This window comes from Miscanthus floridulus, chromosome 15 (assembly GCF_019320115.1).
Source record: "Miscanthus floridulus cultivar M001 chromosome 15, ASM1932011v1, whole genome shotgun sequence".
Lineage (NCBI taxonomy): Eukaryota > Viridiplantae > Streptophyta > Magnoliopsida > Poales > Poaceae > Miscanthus > Miscanthus floridulus.
In genome coordinates this window covers 29,605,220-29,621,498 of record NC_089594.1, presented here as the reverse complement: position 1 = coordinate 29,621,498, position 16,279 = coordinate 29,605,220, and the positions used below count along the sequence as shown (strand labels likewise).

Genomic DNA, 16,279 nt, shown 5'->3' with positions numbered 1-16,279 from the left:
CTGACATATATATGTATATGTCAAAATGTAATATCCTTATATAAATATTGATCTAAACGAGCTTGTGGAAGGAAGAGAAGAAATGAATCTGTCATGTGATTTATCATAAATACAGATAATAAGAGATTTCAGTCAAAAGGTAAAATACAGAGCTATGTATCGGAACAGGGTCTAGGGAATTAGGAGAAAAGGTGCCATCAGAAGGCATAATCAGGTATAGCAAAAATGCAGCTATGAAAATAGAAAGTACATGTCCGTGGGTATAGCAAAAATGCAGCTATGAAAATAGAAAGTAAATGTTCGTTCAGAAATATCATGACAGTTAACAGGAACATATTGTTCAATGCATTTTTCGTGGACATGCTGAACATTTGATTTCCATGTTTGGTCAGCTTCTACCGGCTCCCCATTCAGATAATATGACAAAGAGCCAGTACACTATAAGTTATAGTTTGGATTAGATTCTTCAAGTATACATTAAAGTTCTGCAAGACCAATCTCAGTGACTTGGAAAGGATGACAAAATTCACATTTTCAGGTGCTGACCATGGACCCATGGTTGTTTATTCTGTATTTGTGTTCAGGATCATATTAGCATCTTGCATTTCAAAATATTCATAAAGGAGTGCAGGAAATGACTCTTACATTGTGACTGATCATTTGACCGTTTGCCTCTTCAATTCTCTGTTATGGTCATCCATTACATTTGGCTCTCTTTTCAATGTCGTTTGAAGAGGTTGTGTGCTTATTATCTGATAGAACAATACACATTTAAGAGTGGGTCTACAGAAAGTATGTTTCTAAATAACTTCTCAAAAAAGAAAAGAAAAAGGAGGCTGATAAGATATAATAGAATTTCACCAGTTTTCGTTCAAGGTCATTGCTGCCACAATCCTAATCTCGAGGGCTGTCAAGAGATTGTGACTCAGAATGTAAGATTACATCTCGTTAGATTTCTTGACCCCACTTATGTTTCCTTGTCCTGATGTTCCATGAAATTCCATCTTTGTAACTCAACAAAAAGAAAATCTTGCCACATCAGAGAGCGACGAGTGTCCATCATCAGAGCCTGAAGACATTACCTGCAAGATGTGTGGTAGCACGGTAGGGCTGCGCCCAACCCAACCCCACGAATGCAGCTACGAGCGCTACGGCATGAGCGGCAATACGACGAACACTCAGTTGGGGTGACCCATGGTTGGAGATGCAGAGGCAACGGGAGGCAGAGCAGTAGCAATTCCAGCCGCCGAATTCACTGGCATCGCCTCGTCGGTGGGCTGCGCCTGCCTTGTTGGGAGCTACGTCTGTGGCTCGGTGTGCTCATGAAAAGCAAGCTTCCAGGAGCTAAGCTAGAAGTTAATCCTATTACCTAGGTTCTACACTTGCTAAACCAAACCACTCCGATAAAGTATGAGTCTAGTTCTTTGTCAAACTATTCAATAGGACATAATGCAAAGATAATATTTAATGTCTACAAAAATTTAATATTTTTCGCAACATAAGGCAACTAAAGCATATAAATCATTATAATGCAAAGATGGTTGTGCATATGCATTTCTCCAGGCAGAGCCACATCACAACAGATCCAATAAAATTGGTGTTGCAATTTGTAGAGCCCTAGGGAATTTATTTTGCATTTATCAAATTCTGCACATTGTAATAAATAAAGAAAATTTGGCTTGAGTAACATATGCAAACATATTTTCCATGGGTAGAGTATAAAGTTATGAATCTAAAAAAATTAATTTCACATTCTTTGGATCTATAATTATTTTCCTACGATTTTCACAGTTTTCTGCATGGATTAGTACAAATGTGCAAGTTCTTATTAGCTTGTACTGTCCATCTTCTGGAGAGGACAAAGGAACAAACCTGCCTTAGATTCACATTAAGAAGCATTCGAAGGGGTGCGTTCGGCTCGAAGCATCGCGCTACTAGCCTGCCTGCGGCATCCACCCGACCCGCCGCTGGCGCCTTTCGCTGCCTGGAGCGCCGCCTGGGGACGCCGCGCCAGGGTCGCCGTGGGAGGGGGGCCGCCGGGGCAGGCACGCCCGAGCCCCACGCCCGCGTCGGGGCGGCCGCAGCTGCCTTGCCCGCGCCCCCACCTGCTCCGAGGTGGCCAGAGCCACCACGCTCGAACCCCCGCTCACGCTGGGCTCGTCGGGGCCGCCGCGCCCGCACCCCTGCCCACGCCGGGGCCACTTGGGCCGCCATCCGCGCCGAGAACGCCGCGTCCGCACCCGGCCCACGCCGGGAGGAGGAGGGAGGTGCGGTGCGAATGCATGCGAGGTGGGCGAGGCCGAATCGAGAATTCGAGACGAAGCGAGAGGATGCGACAGGATTGTTACCGGGTGCGACGGACGGGGACCCGCCCGATCCACGATCGGACGTTCCATATCGCGTCTTGGCCAGATCCAACGGTTCAAGGTCTAACGGGCGACGTGGCCCGATCCGCTACCCGTCTTTTGGAAGCAGGATTCCTATATAGAGATATGTTTTCAGGTTCTCAAAAAAATTGTATATTTATTTTCATAACTAGCAAAATCTTGGGTATTGCATGGAATACAGGGGAATACCCTGCATTGCCCATGATGGAAGGTGGGCCACATGATTATATATGAGGACCATAACATAATCTTAGAGCAACTCCAATAGCCTCTCTATACCCTTTTTTATTGACAAAAATAGAGATTTTGATAAAAAATATCCTTAAACCCTGCTTTTATCTTTTGGCTTTCTGTTTTTCAAAATAGGTGGAATAAAGTACTCTTTCATAGTTGTTTCAAGAGAGAGATAGAAAGTATAATGTATACTTGTTCAACCAGACACCTTTCAGCTTTTCACAGCTCATAGCCCACAACCGTTTTTCTATAGCTCACAGCCCACACCCCACCGCAGCTTTTCGCCATAGCCACAGCTCAACCAAACGGACCCTTAGTCGATCAATTTGTAGGATTGAGACCATGACGTTCCTCTATTTTTGCCGCAGCAACTACTACTAGGGCGAAAGGCGCGCTCCGCTGTGCCCGTAAAAAAATGTGCCCGTAACCACATGTTGTCTCATCATGGTGTACCATAATGACCTATTGAGGTTTTCGAAAAATGAACCTAATACCAATAACATAATAGTCCTGGTAATAGATAGAACTATAGATTAGTGGTGGGCAAGCAAACAATTAAGGGTGGAAATATTATATTGACTGAAATGAATACGAATTCCATGGTCAAGGCAATATGCAAGGAATTTGTAGCCCGTAACTAATAAAACATAGTACAATCGTTTGGAGTACACATATATGGCATATATATGCATGCACTCTATCACATATACATACACCAAATGGTCTTCCAATATGTGATGAAAGGCAATATGACATATGGATCGTCGCTGATATAATGCCCACCATTGTTGGGCTGCAGACTCACAAGGGCACTGCTGAGTTGGGCATGATGAAGAACCTGAGAAAAATGTTGCCACAAGGGTTACATATTAGATTAGATCAGGAAATCCTCTATGGTCCTACACATGGGTACCAATTCTAAGTAGCAGTCTTACAGGGGTCAGTGGCAAATTCAGTAGCAGGTATGTTCAGTGCAGGATAGGAAGGTCATGTTAGGGGCATCAATTTAAAAGGCATGGACACGCATCCAATGAAAAAATTAACTTGAAAAGAAATACATATAAATATATAATAACTCATATGAAAAAATGGAACTCATATTTATCCCTGTGCAAGCTAAACACGTGCAAAGATTCTGCTTCCCTGATATGCTGCGAGGCTATTGATACAGTACCGTGTTCCAAGTTTATTAATGCATTGATATGCTGCTTATATTTACAATCTTCAAAAAGAAAAATGTATATGCTATACAAGTTCATACATAAGAAAGGAAAGTTCTTATGTGCAACTAAGAGCATCTCCAACCGATCCCTCACTCAGCCTCCTATCCATCTTTTGAGGGTCAAACCATAAAAACAGCTCTCCAACCGATCCCTCATCCGACTCCCACCCGATGAGAGACCCTCATCCATCGCCTCCCATCCCTCACATGTAGGGGACCGCACGAGATCCCTCATCCACGGCGGGAGCAACCGCCGTGAGCCTACGCACGCTCGGACATCTCCGCTCGTGCCTACTCTGCGTCGACGCCGCCGGTCTCTGACGTTGCCGTGCCGGCTCCATCGTCGACCAGGTATGCCCATCCTCCAATTGTATTTAGTAGCTGTAGAGACGAGGAGAGAGAGACCACATCTACTAGATCCCATCGTGGGGAGAAGATAGATCAGCTATGGTCGGTTGGAGCAGCGAGCACTGCTCGTGCGCTGGTTGGGCAGGTCAGCAAGCTCCGCCGCGCTACTGCCTGCCCCCTGGCCCCTCCTCCTCGCCCTCTTCTGTCGATTGTTGGTGGTGGATTTGTGATGCGGGATTTTTTTTCATCTTCTTCCTTCTTCTCGCGGTGTCTCGAAATCTCGGCTTCTCTGGATTGTTGTCAATCTGTGCTTCTCGATTTTGGTTAGTTTTGGGGGGTTGAGCAGGCGATCGTCGCATCCGGATCTGATGATTCTCGCATGGCCTCCTTCTCTTCACAAAATCTTGCTGCCCCTTGGGGACTAACGCCACTGTTGTTGTTTGTTGGTCTTGCCGCGGCTCTGATCTGTTCAGTCTCGGGGGAATTCGACCCATGCTTCTGTGCCGCCTTGAATGCTCAACCGTGTCAAGAGTGAATGCTGCTACTGGGATTGTGGGAGTGTGATGCTCTTATTTAGATTGCTGTCTTGTACTAGGCAGCAGCCTTTAAGCACCAATTTGGCTGCAATTCATTTAGCTCATCTGTGCTTTGCTCATCTGTGCTCGTTCCTTAGTTTTTGCTGTGGAAATCTCCAACAACTTTGCATTCATCTGAAATATCGGCAGTACCATTTTGGGAGCAATGTAGAAAACACCGAGGTTGATTATTTTGGTATCTCACCTGAAGATGGAAATGGCCAATGTGGCACAGGGTCTTATTTTGGTATCTCACCTGAAGGATAGAATATTGTTGAACAAGCCTCTCAGTCTACGAAAGGAAGCAAGAAGAGATAAAAAAATTTCACTTTAAAAGAGGATAACATGTTGGTGGAAGCATGGCTAGAAGTAAGCTTGGATGCAGTTCAAGGCGTCGACCAACCTCGTGCTACCTATTGGCAACGAATTCATGATTACTTCCATGAGCACAAGGATTTTCAATCTGATCGTAATATTAGTTCTCTCTCTCATCGCTGGGGTATCATTAATGAAAGTGTTAACAGATTTTGTGGATGGTTAACAGCGATTCAAAATAGAAACCAAAGCGGTGTGACTGAACAAGATGAGGTAAGAGGCATTTTCTTTCAATTTGTTAGAAATGTATATGTGCATTCATGGTTACTAACACATATTAAATTGTGTAGATACAACAAGCACTTGAAATGTACAAGGAGAAAGATGAGAAAAAAAGATCGTTTTTATTGATGCATTGCTGGAATGTATTGCAGCATGAACAAAAGTGGACTGACCAAAGACCTGTAAAAAAACAGAAGTCATCTTCTAGGGAAAGTCCAAGGTCATGTACTCCTGAAACCAATGAAAGTCATCTTGGTGATGAAGAGCAGGGTCCCAGCCATACTTCACCAAGGAAAGGTAGGCCTATCGGTAAGAAGAAGGAGAAAGATCACCGAGGTAAAAATCTTGTTGCTCATGGAGAAAACCTATACATGGAAGCAATGGAAAATATGTGGCTCAAGAGAGAGAAGGCCGAAGAGTTGAGAGAGATTAGGAAAAAACAGCGTAATGATCAAAGATTAGCTGTAGAGACTAGAAGGCTTGAACTGAAGCAAGAAGTAGAGAATAGGAAGCTTGATCTGAAGCAACGAGAACTACAACTGAAACAAAGGCAGGACGATGAGAAAGTGATGAATATGGATCTTAGTTCTTTGAGTGAGCGGCAACAAATATTCTACAAGACAATGCAAGATCAGATCATTGCTCGTCTTGGTGGTGGAACACTTTGAGATGACAGCTATATGTGTGGGGCATTATGTGTGTGGGACATCGTGTCATTTAAGTATTGTTGTAGGACCTATGTAAGAACAATATGTCCGAACCACTAAGTTTAATTCTTGTTGCCTCTATATGTGGACTATGAGCTATGTGTGTCTTTAAATAGAAGGCACGATACATGGTGCATGCTTAATAAAACGATGAGTACAAGCCTCAATAATAAATTACATAGTACATGATTACAAGCCTGAATAAATTATATAGTGCTAAATTACATAGTAAAATGATGACTACAAGCCTCAATAAAGTACATGGTACATGATTAATACAAGTCTGCATGATGTTGCCAAATATGCTCAATTAGGTCCTCCTTAAGCTGGCTGTGGGTTTCCATGTTTCTAATATTGTGATGAGCTTGCATGAACTCATGTAGCTCATGTGTGCGATTACGAACTTCACGCTGTGTAGGTCTCACTAGCTGGCCAATACCCTCATAGTGGAAGTCGTCTTCTTTATTTCGCTCATCTTCGACTATCATGTTATGCATAATGACACAAGCTGTCATAATTTCTCTAAGTGTTTCTTTATCCCAGCTACGAGCTGGCCCACGAACAATGGCAAAACGAGCTTGTAAAACTCCAAAGGCTCATTCCACATCCTTCCGTACTGCTTCTTGTGCCTTGGCGAAGTATTTCCTCTTATTGCCATGCGGATTAGTTATGGTCTTCACAAATGTTGCCCACTTGGGATATATACCATCTGCTAGATAATACCCCATTGTATAATTATGATCATTGATGGTAAAATTAACTTGAGGAGCCTCCCCTTCGGCTAGCTTGGAGAAAAGATGTGAACGGTGAAGAACATTGATATCATTGAGAGACCCTGGCAAACCAAAAAAAGCATGCCAAATCCAGAGATCTTTGGAAGCAACAGCTTCAAGGATGATAGTGGGCTCACGCTTATGACCGGTATATTGGCCATGCCATGCCACAGGGCAGTTTTTCCATTGCCAATGCATACAATCTATGCTACCAAGCATTCCTAGAAAACCTCTGCGCTCACCTATTGCAAGTAATCTGGCAGTATCATGCTCATTTGGAGATCTTAGGTATTCACCTCCAAACACTTCGACTACAGCTATAACAAACCTTTTAAGACTCTCTAGGGCCGTACTTTCACCAATGCGAATATATTGATCTATAAAATCTGCCGGTACTCCATAACTGATCATCATCAATGCTGCAGTAACCTTCTACAAACATGATAACCCAAGTCGTCCACATCTATCTCTTTTTTGCACAAAATAATTGTCATGTTGTTCTATAGCTTGCATTATGCGAAGAAACAGAGGACGGGCCATTCTAAACCTGAGCAAAGAAATGAGAATAAAAAAACTTACACATAGAAAGAGCATGAGAAAAGAGGGCAAATGAATTGACCAAGATATTTGCAAACCTGCGTCGGAATATAGATTCCCCATAGGTTGGATGCTCCGAGAAATAGTCATTGTAGAGTCTAAAATGGCCACTTTCTCTTTCTCTATGAATATAGTTCCGGCCAGGTATAGAATCTCCCCAACGTGGATTATTCAAAGCTAGATATTGAGTGTGGGCTTGGTGTAATGCACTAAGGATGAACTCAGGCTCATCATCATCATCTAAAGATGAGGATGAATCTAAGCGAGAGAGACGACTCATTTCTGGTGGAGAAGGAACAACAGAGTAGAGAAGGAGCAAAAAACGAATGAGTTGGTGTATGAACCAGGTGAGTGTGCAAGCATATATAAAGATAAAATCAAGAGCCGTTGGAATATAGCAGTTTGGAGTAGAGCCATTTGAAATAGAGCCGTTCGAAATAGAGCCGTTGGAAATAGATTTGTTTGAAATAGAGCCGTTTGAAATAGAGACGTTGCAACAAATTTGCTGGAATATGGACTTCTAAAAAAGAGACGTTGAAAAAATTGTCATTACAAAAAATGGCCATTGGAATGTAGCCATTAATCAAAAGTATAAATGTTGAAAATATAGCTGTTAAAAATGGTTGATTTGTTAGTTACAAGATATGCATAAAATAGAGGTGGAAGAAAGTAGGGAGGCAAATATGAGGGATCGGATGGAGTTCACAGCTAAGTAGGGGATGGAATCTGGATGAGGGAGCCCTACTTTCAAGGATAGGGGTTCAAAATTTGAGGGTTCGGTTGGAGATGCTCTAAGGTTACCTATGTAGTGGCATCTCTGTCTCGATCGAACCTGCAGAAACATATAAAATCCATAGAGCGTGAAAATGAAACAGTTTATCGCCTTCAAAGCGCACAGGCTGGCTAGTGGATCGCTGTCACAACGGCAATGGACAGGGAACTGGTGGCACATATTATAGAACTCTAAATCTATAGAGCAAAGTAAAAATGAGGTAAAATGCAGGGGGAAATAGCGCAAAGGCATGTTTAGAATGCCTCAAATGGTATGAACTTGATAGATGATGCCTATTCTTGAGCTGAAGCTCCAACTGTCTTTCATAGAGTTATGATCTGGGTTGGCAAGAACGCACGAGGTCCACCGTCACAAGCAATTACCGCACTGACCGGTATTTTCAAGTAAAATTTTCTGCTATTCTATCGAAGGAAACCAACTGTGTGGTACATGGATCCGCTTCGTTTGCCGGGACTGTATGTTCCGCTGCAACGATGGAAAGGCGATACATACCTGTTCAGTAAGAGGAACAGCGAAATGAAAGAATCGACAGGAATTACTATCTGTGTGTATGGAAAATTTATGTGATGAAAAAGGTGACATGGATCCTCCACCTGTGCCTACTACCAGAGCATTTTTGTCCACCACACTTGAAAAATTGAGATAAACATGCAACCTGACTAATAAAAAGGAAACCGACTGGTTCACAAGATGCCATGTCCATATATATAGTATTCAACATTCAAGTTGGGAGCCCTTTGCTGCCAAAGAGCAATCAAAAAGTGTGCCCGCAGTATTATAATCAAGGGAATAACAATAAAAGAAGTTCTATAGAAAATAATCTACTAATTGCAGCAGGAAATATACCTTATGATTTTTTGAACAATATACCTTTGATCAACAAGATGCACATTGCAAAGTGGGTTTGGTCCTGCCTTGATCTTTTTGAGTCTTACATGAGTACAACTCATCACAACACCAATTGTATCTGCAGATACAACTTATATATGAAGCAACCAAAAGACAAATAATTGTCAGGTAGAGCTTCAACATCGACATAGTTGGATATACACATAGAAAATTACAATTAAAGTAAACTAAAATTTGTAGAAGTATGTAGCAGAGTAAAGCAATAAGCATACTTATGTAAATGAGGCACCATGGTTTTGATCCTATATACCTTTGTATGGGCAATGAAGCTTATATCAGATAAGGGTGCTCAATAGTTGAGTTCTATGTGTGAGCATTGACAACCTGAAAAAATTCGAAGCGTGGTATAGAGTCCCTTCTTTTAGCTGGGGCATGGACACTGTTATGTATGCTTCCATTGTTGTATTATGTGAGAGCAGTAGTGCCTAGAAATCAGACGACCTCAATAGATATAACATAATGAACACTTGGGCATTTCTCAGAAGTATCCTGAGTCCTGATAGCTAAATAGTTACCGATTGCATTGACAACAAAGAGAAATTTCTTTGGTCATGCATGCATAGCGTAACATGGTTTCCAAACAAAAGAAGCAAAGAGAAGGACCTTAATAGTGTGCCTTTGAGAATAAGGTGACTTACTTGAAACTGCTGTTGAGGTTCACTAAGTCTGTCTACAACAGCCTTGAGCTGCAATGGGAGAAAAAAAACTTGTTTTGGGATGATTGATGTCTTCGCATTAGGAATTCTGTGTGTGCCAATGCAGACCAACAAAGTCCTATCAAAACACATTGGTGAGTAACTCGGCATCCCTTCAGCCCCAATATTGAAACTGAAAGCAGGGTGCAGCAAATTAGATAGTACTAAACGAACCAGGGTAGGTGTTGGTTGAGGCAACGAAGCAAACACATGGTGCGCGCTACGGTCGCGTTCTGTGAGCAGCACCTGCAGGGAGGGCACTGCTCATGGACAACGTCGAGCAGGCAAGATACACGATCTGAAACACAAAGAGCAAGAAATATATACACCAATCCAAGAACAGATATATACATCAATTGAAGAAGAAATCAAGGTAAATCACTTGGTCCTGAAGCTCCGAACTCCCAAGGCCGTGGACGAATGAAGGCACAGTTAGGCAGAGCCACAGAGGGATGGGGATGCACAACCTGTGTATCGTCCTGGTTGGCAGGTAGTGCCGGAAACGAACGTGCAAGCCGCCGACGCCAGGGGATGCGGCGTGAGAGAGATGACGATGCGGTGATGGGCCCGCCGTGGCCCACGGCGGTGCAACAGGCAAGCGGAGGAGTCGAGGAGTGTGCGCGACCCGTCCTCTGGCCGCCGCTCCCACCCCCGCCTGATGTTGCGCACACCGAAGGCGTGAGCCGACCTGCGGAGCACCGACGCCCCTGCCCTTGATCGCTGTGCGCATCTAACCTATGTCTCGCCGCGTCTTCCGAGCTCGACCGCGTACCGCGCTGGTGGTCATATCCAGATGCGGGAGGAGGCGGTGGCAGCGGTTGGAGCAGGTGGGGCAATGGGTGCGGTGGAGCAGAGCGGCTACCGAATCGAGCGGAGTTGGCAAGGGTTGACGGAGGGAGCAAGGAGAGTCGACGGATTCCATGCATCCGAATCTGATTTGTTTATCACAGACTGGCAAACCTTTTTAGAGCACGTGAAAGCAAAGCTTTTCATTACACGTTGAGGGATCAACTATATATGTTCTTGGCTTCTTTTATGATTGTACCGAACTTGATTTTAGCGGAAGGAAGATTGAGGATACCGGAGCGATATTATAAGGTGTTGCTAGGATTATGCTACTCAATTTATGGGAAGTAAGTTGGATGGAAAGATTATTGATTTCTTCTTGTCCAAAATGGAAGATTGGGATTTTTGTAGTGCAAAGGTGATCACTTTCTATAACATGCAACCAAATCGGTACTGTTTCAAGGAATATTCATGTACTCACGTGACGGTGCACCGGGTCGTCGCAGCTTCTCATTCTCTCACTTGCCGGTCGCCACTCGCCCACCGGCCGCCGGATGCAGGATGAGCGGCAACTTCGTGATCGTGCATGTGTGGGGCCCCGTCCAAGAAACAGAACACACGGGTATATATGGCCAACCGGCTGACCTGGCATAGACCCATGCCAGCACAGCCCGATAGCCAACGGGTCGGCATGGCACGCCGTGCCTCATAGACCCATGGGCCTAGCCTTCGGCTCAGGCAAGGCCCTATGGGCCGATTTCCGTATCGAGCCGGCCCACGAAGTACGGCCAAAATCACGGGCCTTGTCAGCCCGCGGCCTATTACCCTTTGCATTCATAATTTCACAAACAGATAACAGTTCACAGTTTTATAATTTATACATTCACATTTCACATCAATACATCATCACAGTTTCTTACATTCATAAAATCAAAGTCCAAAACTTGTCTGATACACATTTTCATACATTCACAGAATTGAAGTCGAAATGTCCGATACATTCATAGATCACAGTTTCATACATTCACTGATTCACAGAATCAAAGTCCAAAGTCGACAGACAACAGAAATAACCAAAATGAGTTGTTTAGTGCAATGCTGCATCGTTAAAAATCTTTCTAGGTAAAACTCACCCTTGTGAGAAACCCTAGAAAGGAAAAAAGAGTACAACCAGCTCTTAATTAACCATTGTTCAAATGATAGACAAGTCTTTCACAGTCACTGAGTCACACACACCCTTTTACAGTCACAGATCACACACACACACACTCAGGAGGCAAGTCTCAACCTTAGTACCTCACTAAGTACCGGGAGCACCACCAGCAGGTCCATCTTCATCAAGGTACAAGTTCTGGAATGAGTCTTCAAGTTCTTGGTTGTTAATAACATGTTGTTTCCTTTTTCTCCTAACTCCCCGTCCTTTAAGCAAGTTATCATCTCCACAGTCTCTGGTGACAAGCGCCGCCGTCGTTCCTCAATTATCCTACCTGTCAAACTGAAACAAGACTTCGAAGAGATAGTAGATACAGGAACTGATAGAATATGTCTAGTCATTATATATAGGATTGGAAAGGTTAGCTTGTGGTCACGCCACCACAGAAGCAGGTCAAAATCATCCTCATAAGAAGTGACATTGTCACTGTCTAAGTAAGCTGATAACTCAGAAACAACAGAAGTAGATGAAGATAAAGTGGCAGGGAGAGGGGAAGGACCAACAACACCTGATCCATGACCAAAGATTCTTCCCTAGGCCTGCTTTTTCTTACCTATATGATGTGATGGTTGTGCAACCCTTTGAGACCTAGCTGCACCAAACTTGCTCTCATATTTGTTAAACAGTTTATACAATTCAGTTTTAACATCAGCATAGTATGAACTGTACTTAGAACTAGTGTATTCACCAAGTAATTGCAGCACATTAAAGAAACCTCTCATCTTAGCTCTAGGATCAAGAATGAATGCATATGAATATAACATAGGTATGTCCTGCCAATATTTAAGGAACTTAAGCTTCATAGGTAATACAATAGCTCTTAGATTATGCTCTTTTTCACATGCATGCAAATGAGAAGCAATCTCTAGGATATGGTGCAGAACAAGTGGACTTGTAGGATAATAAACACTAGACAGTACAAAGTGGAGTCATAGAAGAGTTCCAGGAACTCCAATAACTTCTCAGCAAAATACCAATGATTTGTAGTCAACAATTATGAACCATAATGGGAATTAATGAACACAGAAAAGACATTCTTGTATGGAACCAAGTGTTTAAGCATAAGGTAAGTAGAATTCCATCTAACATCCATATTCAAGCCAAACTTTCTAGGTCTAACACCCTTAGCATTATAGTATTCCTTGAACAATGCAATTCTTTGTTTAGAGGAATTTAAAAAGTTAATTGCAGTTCTAAAATCTTCAGTGTAAGGTTTCAACCTCTTTAATCTAGATTTTATAATGAGATTAATGATATGACAAGCACAACGTTGATGTACAAGTCTGTACTTACGGTTACTGGGATCCAAAGGATCAGGTGAAGGATCAGGACCCAAGTAACAAGCAAATAGAGGTGTCAAAGTGTTCATAGCCCTAGCATTAGAAGAAGCATTGTCTAAAGTGATAGAGAAAATCTCGTCAATCAGACAATACTCCTCAACCACAGCAGCAATTCTTTCAGTAACATTTTCACCAGAATGTTTAACCTCAATCAGCCTAAGACCAATAACCCTTTTCTATAACTCCCAATTAGTATTTACATAGTGAGCAACAACACTAATATAGTCCTCCTTACATTACCAGACCAAATGTCTGAAGTCAAAGCAATAGAAGAAGCAGTAGGCAACACAAAATTCTTAAGCTTATCATGGTGTTCAGTAAACAACTTACCAAGATCTCTAGTGGTGGTCTTCTAAAAACCTTGGCAAACCTAGGATTATGAGCAAGAACAATGTAATCCTCCCATGCCTGTGACCCACCTATACCTAATGGAAGGTTAAGCCTAGCAATTAACCTACATAACTCAGAGTGAGCAATAGTAGGATTATAGTCCTAATTATGCACAGATCCATTAGGATTGTAAGAAAGCCTAGACTGAACCCTAGCAGCATGATCAACCTTTTTCCTACAAGATTTTTAATGCCTAATCAAATGGCTAGTGCCAGCAGAAGATCTAGCAGACAATCTACTCTTATACATTTTACAGATAGCAGCAGTTCAAACTTTTTGACCATTCACAGTCTTATAGATCTCATCAAAATCAACCTAGACACCAGATTTATGCTTACCAAGGCATGAGGTACCATCTGTGCTATTGGAGCCGACCGGTGTCCCTGTCGCCATTGCCGATGGCGTTGGCTCCACCCCTCCACCACCGTCTAGATCGATCGGAGCAGAGCCGCTACCGATATCGATACCCAACAACACAGTAGCATCGTCACGAATGTTGTCATCGTCCTCTCGGAGCAGCCCTGCTGCGATTAGGTCATTGTTGCTAGTGAGTGGATAGACGACATCATTGTCATCCATCGTGGTGACCTTGACCGTGGACGGCTTATCTCCAGCACTGTTCCTCAACGGTGCATGCAGCCGCCATGCCTGGTCTATGCCATAGGAAGAGGACGATGAGGCATCGGCAACCAACCTGCATGGAGGAGAAAAATAGAGTCAGAGAGATAGAGCCATAGAGGTACAGATCCAGAGTCAGTGGAAGAGACATAAGAAGTGGAGAAGATAGATCTAGGGTTAGGGTTAGGGTTAGGGTTAGGGTTAGCAGAGTACTTGCATAACTGGAGCCCGGTGCCAGAGATGATGAGGGCCACCTAGAGGAGAGAGACTGATTAGAAACGATGGCGAACGGCAGAGGAGGGACAGACGGGAACACGATCACAAACTCACATAGTTCACCAAGAGCAAGAGAAGAGAGAGGGAGAAGGGAGGAGAGAGGGAGAAGGGAGGAGAGGCGGATCGAGGTCACTGGAGTCAGGGACGACAGACGAGATCAGTAGATCATGAGAGAGAGCTCAGATTCACCAGATCATGGATGCGGCTGATGTGGGCAAGAGAGGGAGCAGAGATTGTGCCACGGTGAGCTAGTGAGTGAGTGGGGATTAGGGTTAGGGTTGGGAGCGGACTATGGAGCTGGCCACCGGCGAGGCCGAGGCGACTGGGTGAGCGGGGCTTGGCTACGCCACGGCGAGTGAGTAGGGAACTGGGGATTAGGGTTAGGGTTAGGGTTTGGAGCGGAGAGCGGAGCGGACGAGGAGGCGAGGCAACTGCTGACTACGGAGCGGGAAAGGAGGGAGAGTGGAGAGGTGAGGACTGAGGAGGCGAGGCGATGGGGGGACTGGGGAGCCGCTTATATGCGGGGGCGGGGCGCGGCGCGGGGCGGCAAGGGGGGCGCTGGCAGGCTAGGCCATCATCGGGCCGACTGCTCTATAGCAGGCCATGCCGTGCCAGCCCACATGCCTGGGGTCAGGCCTAGGCACAACCTGCTGCTCTAGGTCGGGCCAACCTAGGCCTGCTAGCCTCCGTGGTGGGCCGTGCTTAGGTTGGGCCAAAAAACCAGGCCTTGGGCTGGGCCGACGGGCTCGGGCTGCCTGGCCAACTATGCACATGGGTGCCATCCCCATCCAGGCATGCTATTGCTTATGGTGTCAGTCACAGCAAGCGACAAGAGAGGATGGGACAAAAATCTTCACAACAAGGGAGCAGGGCTTCAGGAATCAGGAGCACGAGGCGATCCACCCGTAGTACCGGACGATCACGAGCCCGAATCGTCAGGCCAGCAGTGGCTCGGGGCCACTGGTAGTCTGCCACCTTTAAACCCGAGCATTGGCCAGGCCGAGCCTTCCTCGGCTCTCTACGCCAGGACCTAGAGTCCTTAGCGGGTTTTGAAATAAAATAAATAAAAGACCTCTCTTCAGCTTTGCTCAAAAGCACAATTTTTTTCTCTTCAACTTCAGTCACAAGAGAAGTAGATTGGACTACATTGATAATTTGATAGCCGACTTTACTTAATAAAAAAAGTATGGATACATTTTTTCTATCCAAACAAAATCCAAATACATTTTTCGGAAAAGTTATGCAACTAAAACCCTAATTTTTAGAAATTTTGTTTTAGCTCAGAAAAATATGAAACAAGTTTAAGATCTTTTCTTAATTAAATCTTGCTCTATCTTGTGGTTGGTCTAGTTTAGAATCATGTTATCTTTATTATATGGTCTTTTGGTGTATTTTTCTAGTGCATGCTCTTGTTTTATGTTATAATTGGAGTATAATTATGACCTAGACTATGTAAAACTACCCACAGCATTGGGTTTCAGCGATGCTGAAGGTAGGAGAGAGAAGGATCAGGCATTGGGTCATACCATTGTAGAGTGTGATGCCAAGTTGAAAAAATCAGGCCCCAAAGCATGTAGATGCCTCGATGTTTGTTGAATAAAGAAATAATTTCATAGCCAGCTACTAGAGAGCAGATAGAGACACTGATGTTCTGACAAAATAGCCCCACATCCGCAGGCGCATCGACGCTGACGTTGTAGGCTTTTAAGTGTTCCCAACCTCGGTGAAGGTGGCATTTGAATATTTTGTTTGAGCATCGATCATGCTGTGGGCAGTCTAAGAGTTTATGTGACTTCGAGGACACCACGACTCCGCGGAG

General features: G+C 44.1%; 1 protein-coding gene, 2 long non-coding RNA genes and 1 pseudogene across 7 annotated transcripts; 1 reads left to right on the top strand and 3 right to left on the bottom strand.

Moving 5' to 3' along the window:
- Window positions 1-305: 305 nt before the first annotated feature.
- On the bottom strand, window positions 306-1,907 carry LOC136506468 (uncharacterized). 2 transcript variants are annotated; one of them, XR_010771617.1, is made up of 3 exons: window positions 862-1,907; window positions 646-752; window positions 306-438 (listed from the first exon to the last, which is right to left on the bottom strand). It is a non-coding gene; the product is annotated as an uncharacterized lncRNA (long non-coding RNA). The 2 variants fall into 2 exon arrangements; XR_010771618.1 differs by having other exon boundaries at window positions 344-568.
- A 3,204-nt stretch (window positions 1,908-5,111) lies between these two features.
- On the top strand, window positions 5,112-6,031 carry LOC136507283 (glutathione S-transferase T3-like). The gene is made up of 2 exons (XM_066502055.1): window positions 5,112-5,354; window positions 5,432-6,031. Exons 1-2 carry the CDS (start codon window positions 5,112-5,114, stop codon window positions 6,029-6,031), a joined length of 843 nt encoding a protein of 280 aa, XP_066358152.1.
- A 311-nt stretch (window positions 6,032-6,342) lies between these two features.
- Window positions 6,343-7,585, bottom strand: LOC136507282 (protein ALP1-like; annotated as a pseudogene).
- Window positions 7,586-8,326: 741 nt separating this feature from the next.
- On the bottom strand, window positions 8,327-10,385 carry LOC136509342 (uncharacterized). Of its 4 annotated transcripts, none has more exons than XR_010772314.1 (5): window positions 10,220-10,385; window positions 10,012-10,135; window positions 9,781-9,916; window positions 9,104-9,212; window positions 8,327-8,725 (listed from the first exon to the last, which is right to left on the bottom strand). It is a non-coding gene; the product is annotated as an uncharacterized lncRNA (long non-coding RNA). The 4 variants fall into 4 exon arrangements; XR_010772316.1 differs by having other exon boundaries at window positions 8,327-8,698; XR_010772313.1 differs by having other exon boundaries at window positions 9,104-9,200.
- Window positions 10,386-16,279: the final 5,894 nt, after the last annotated feature.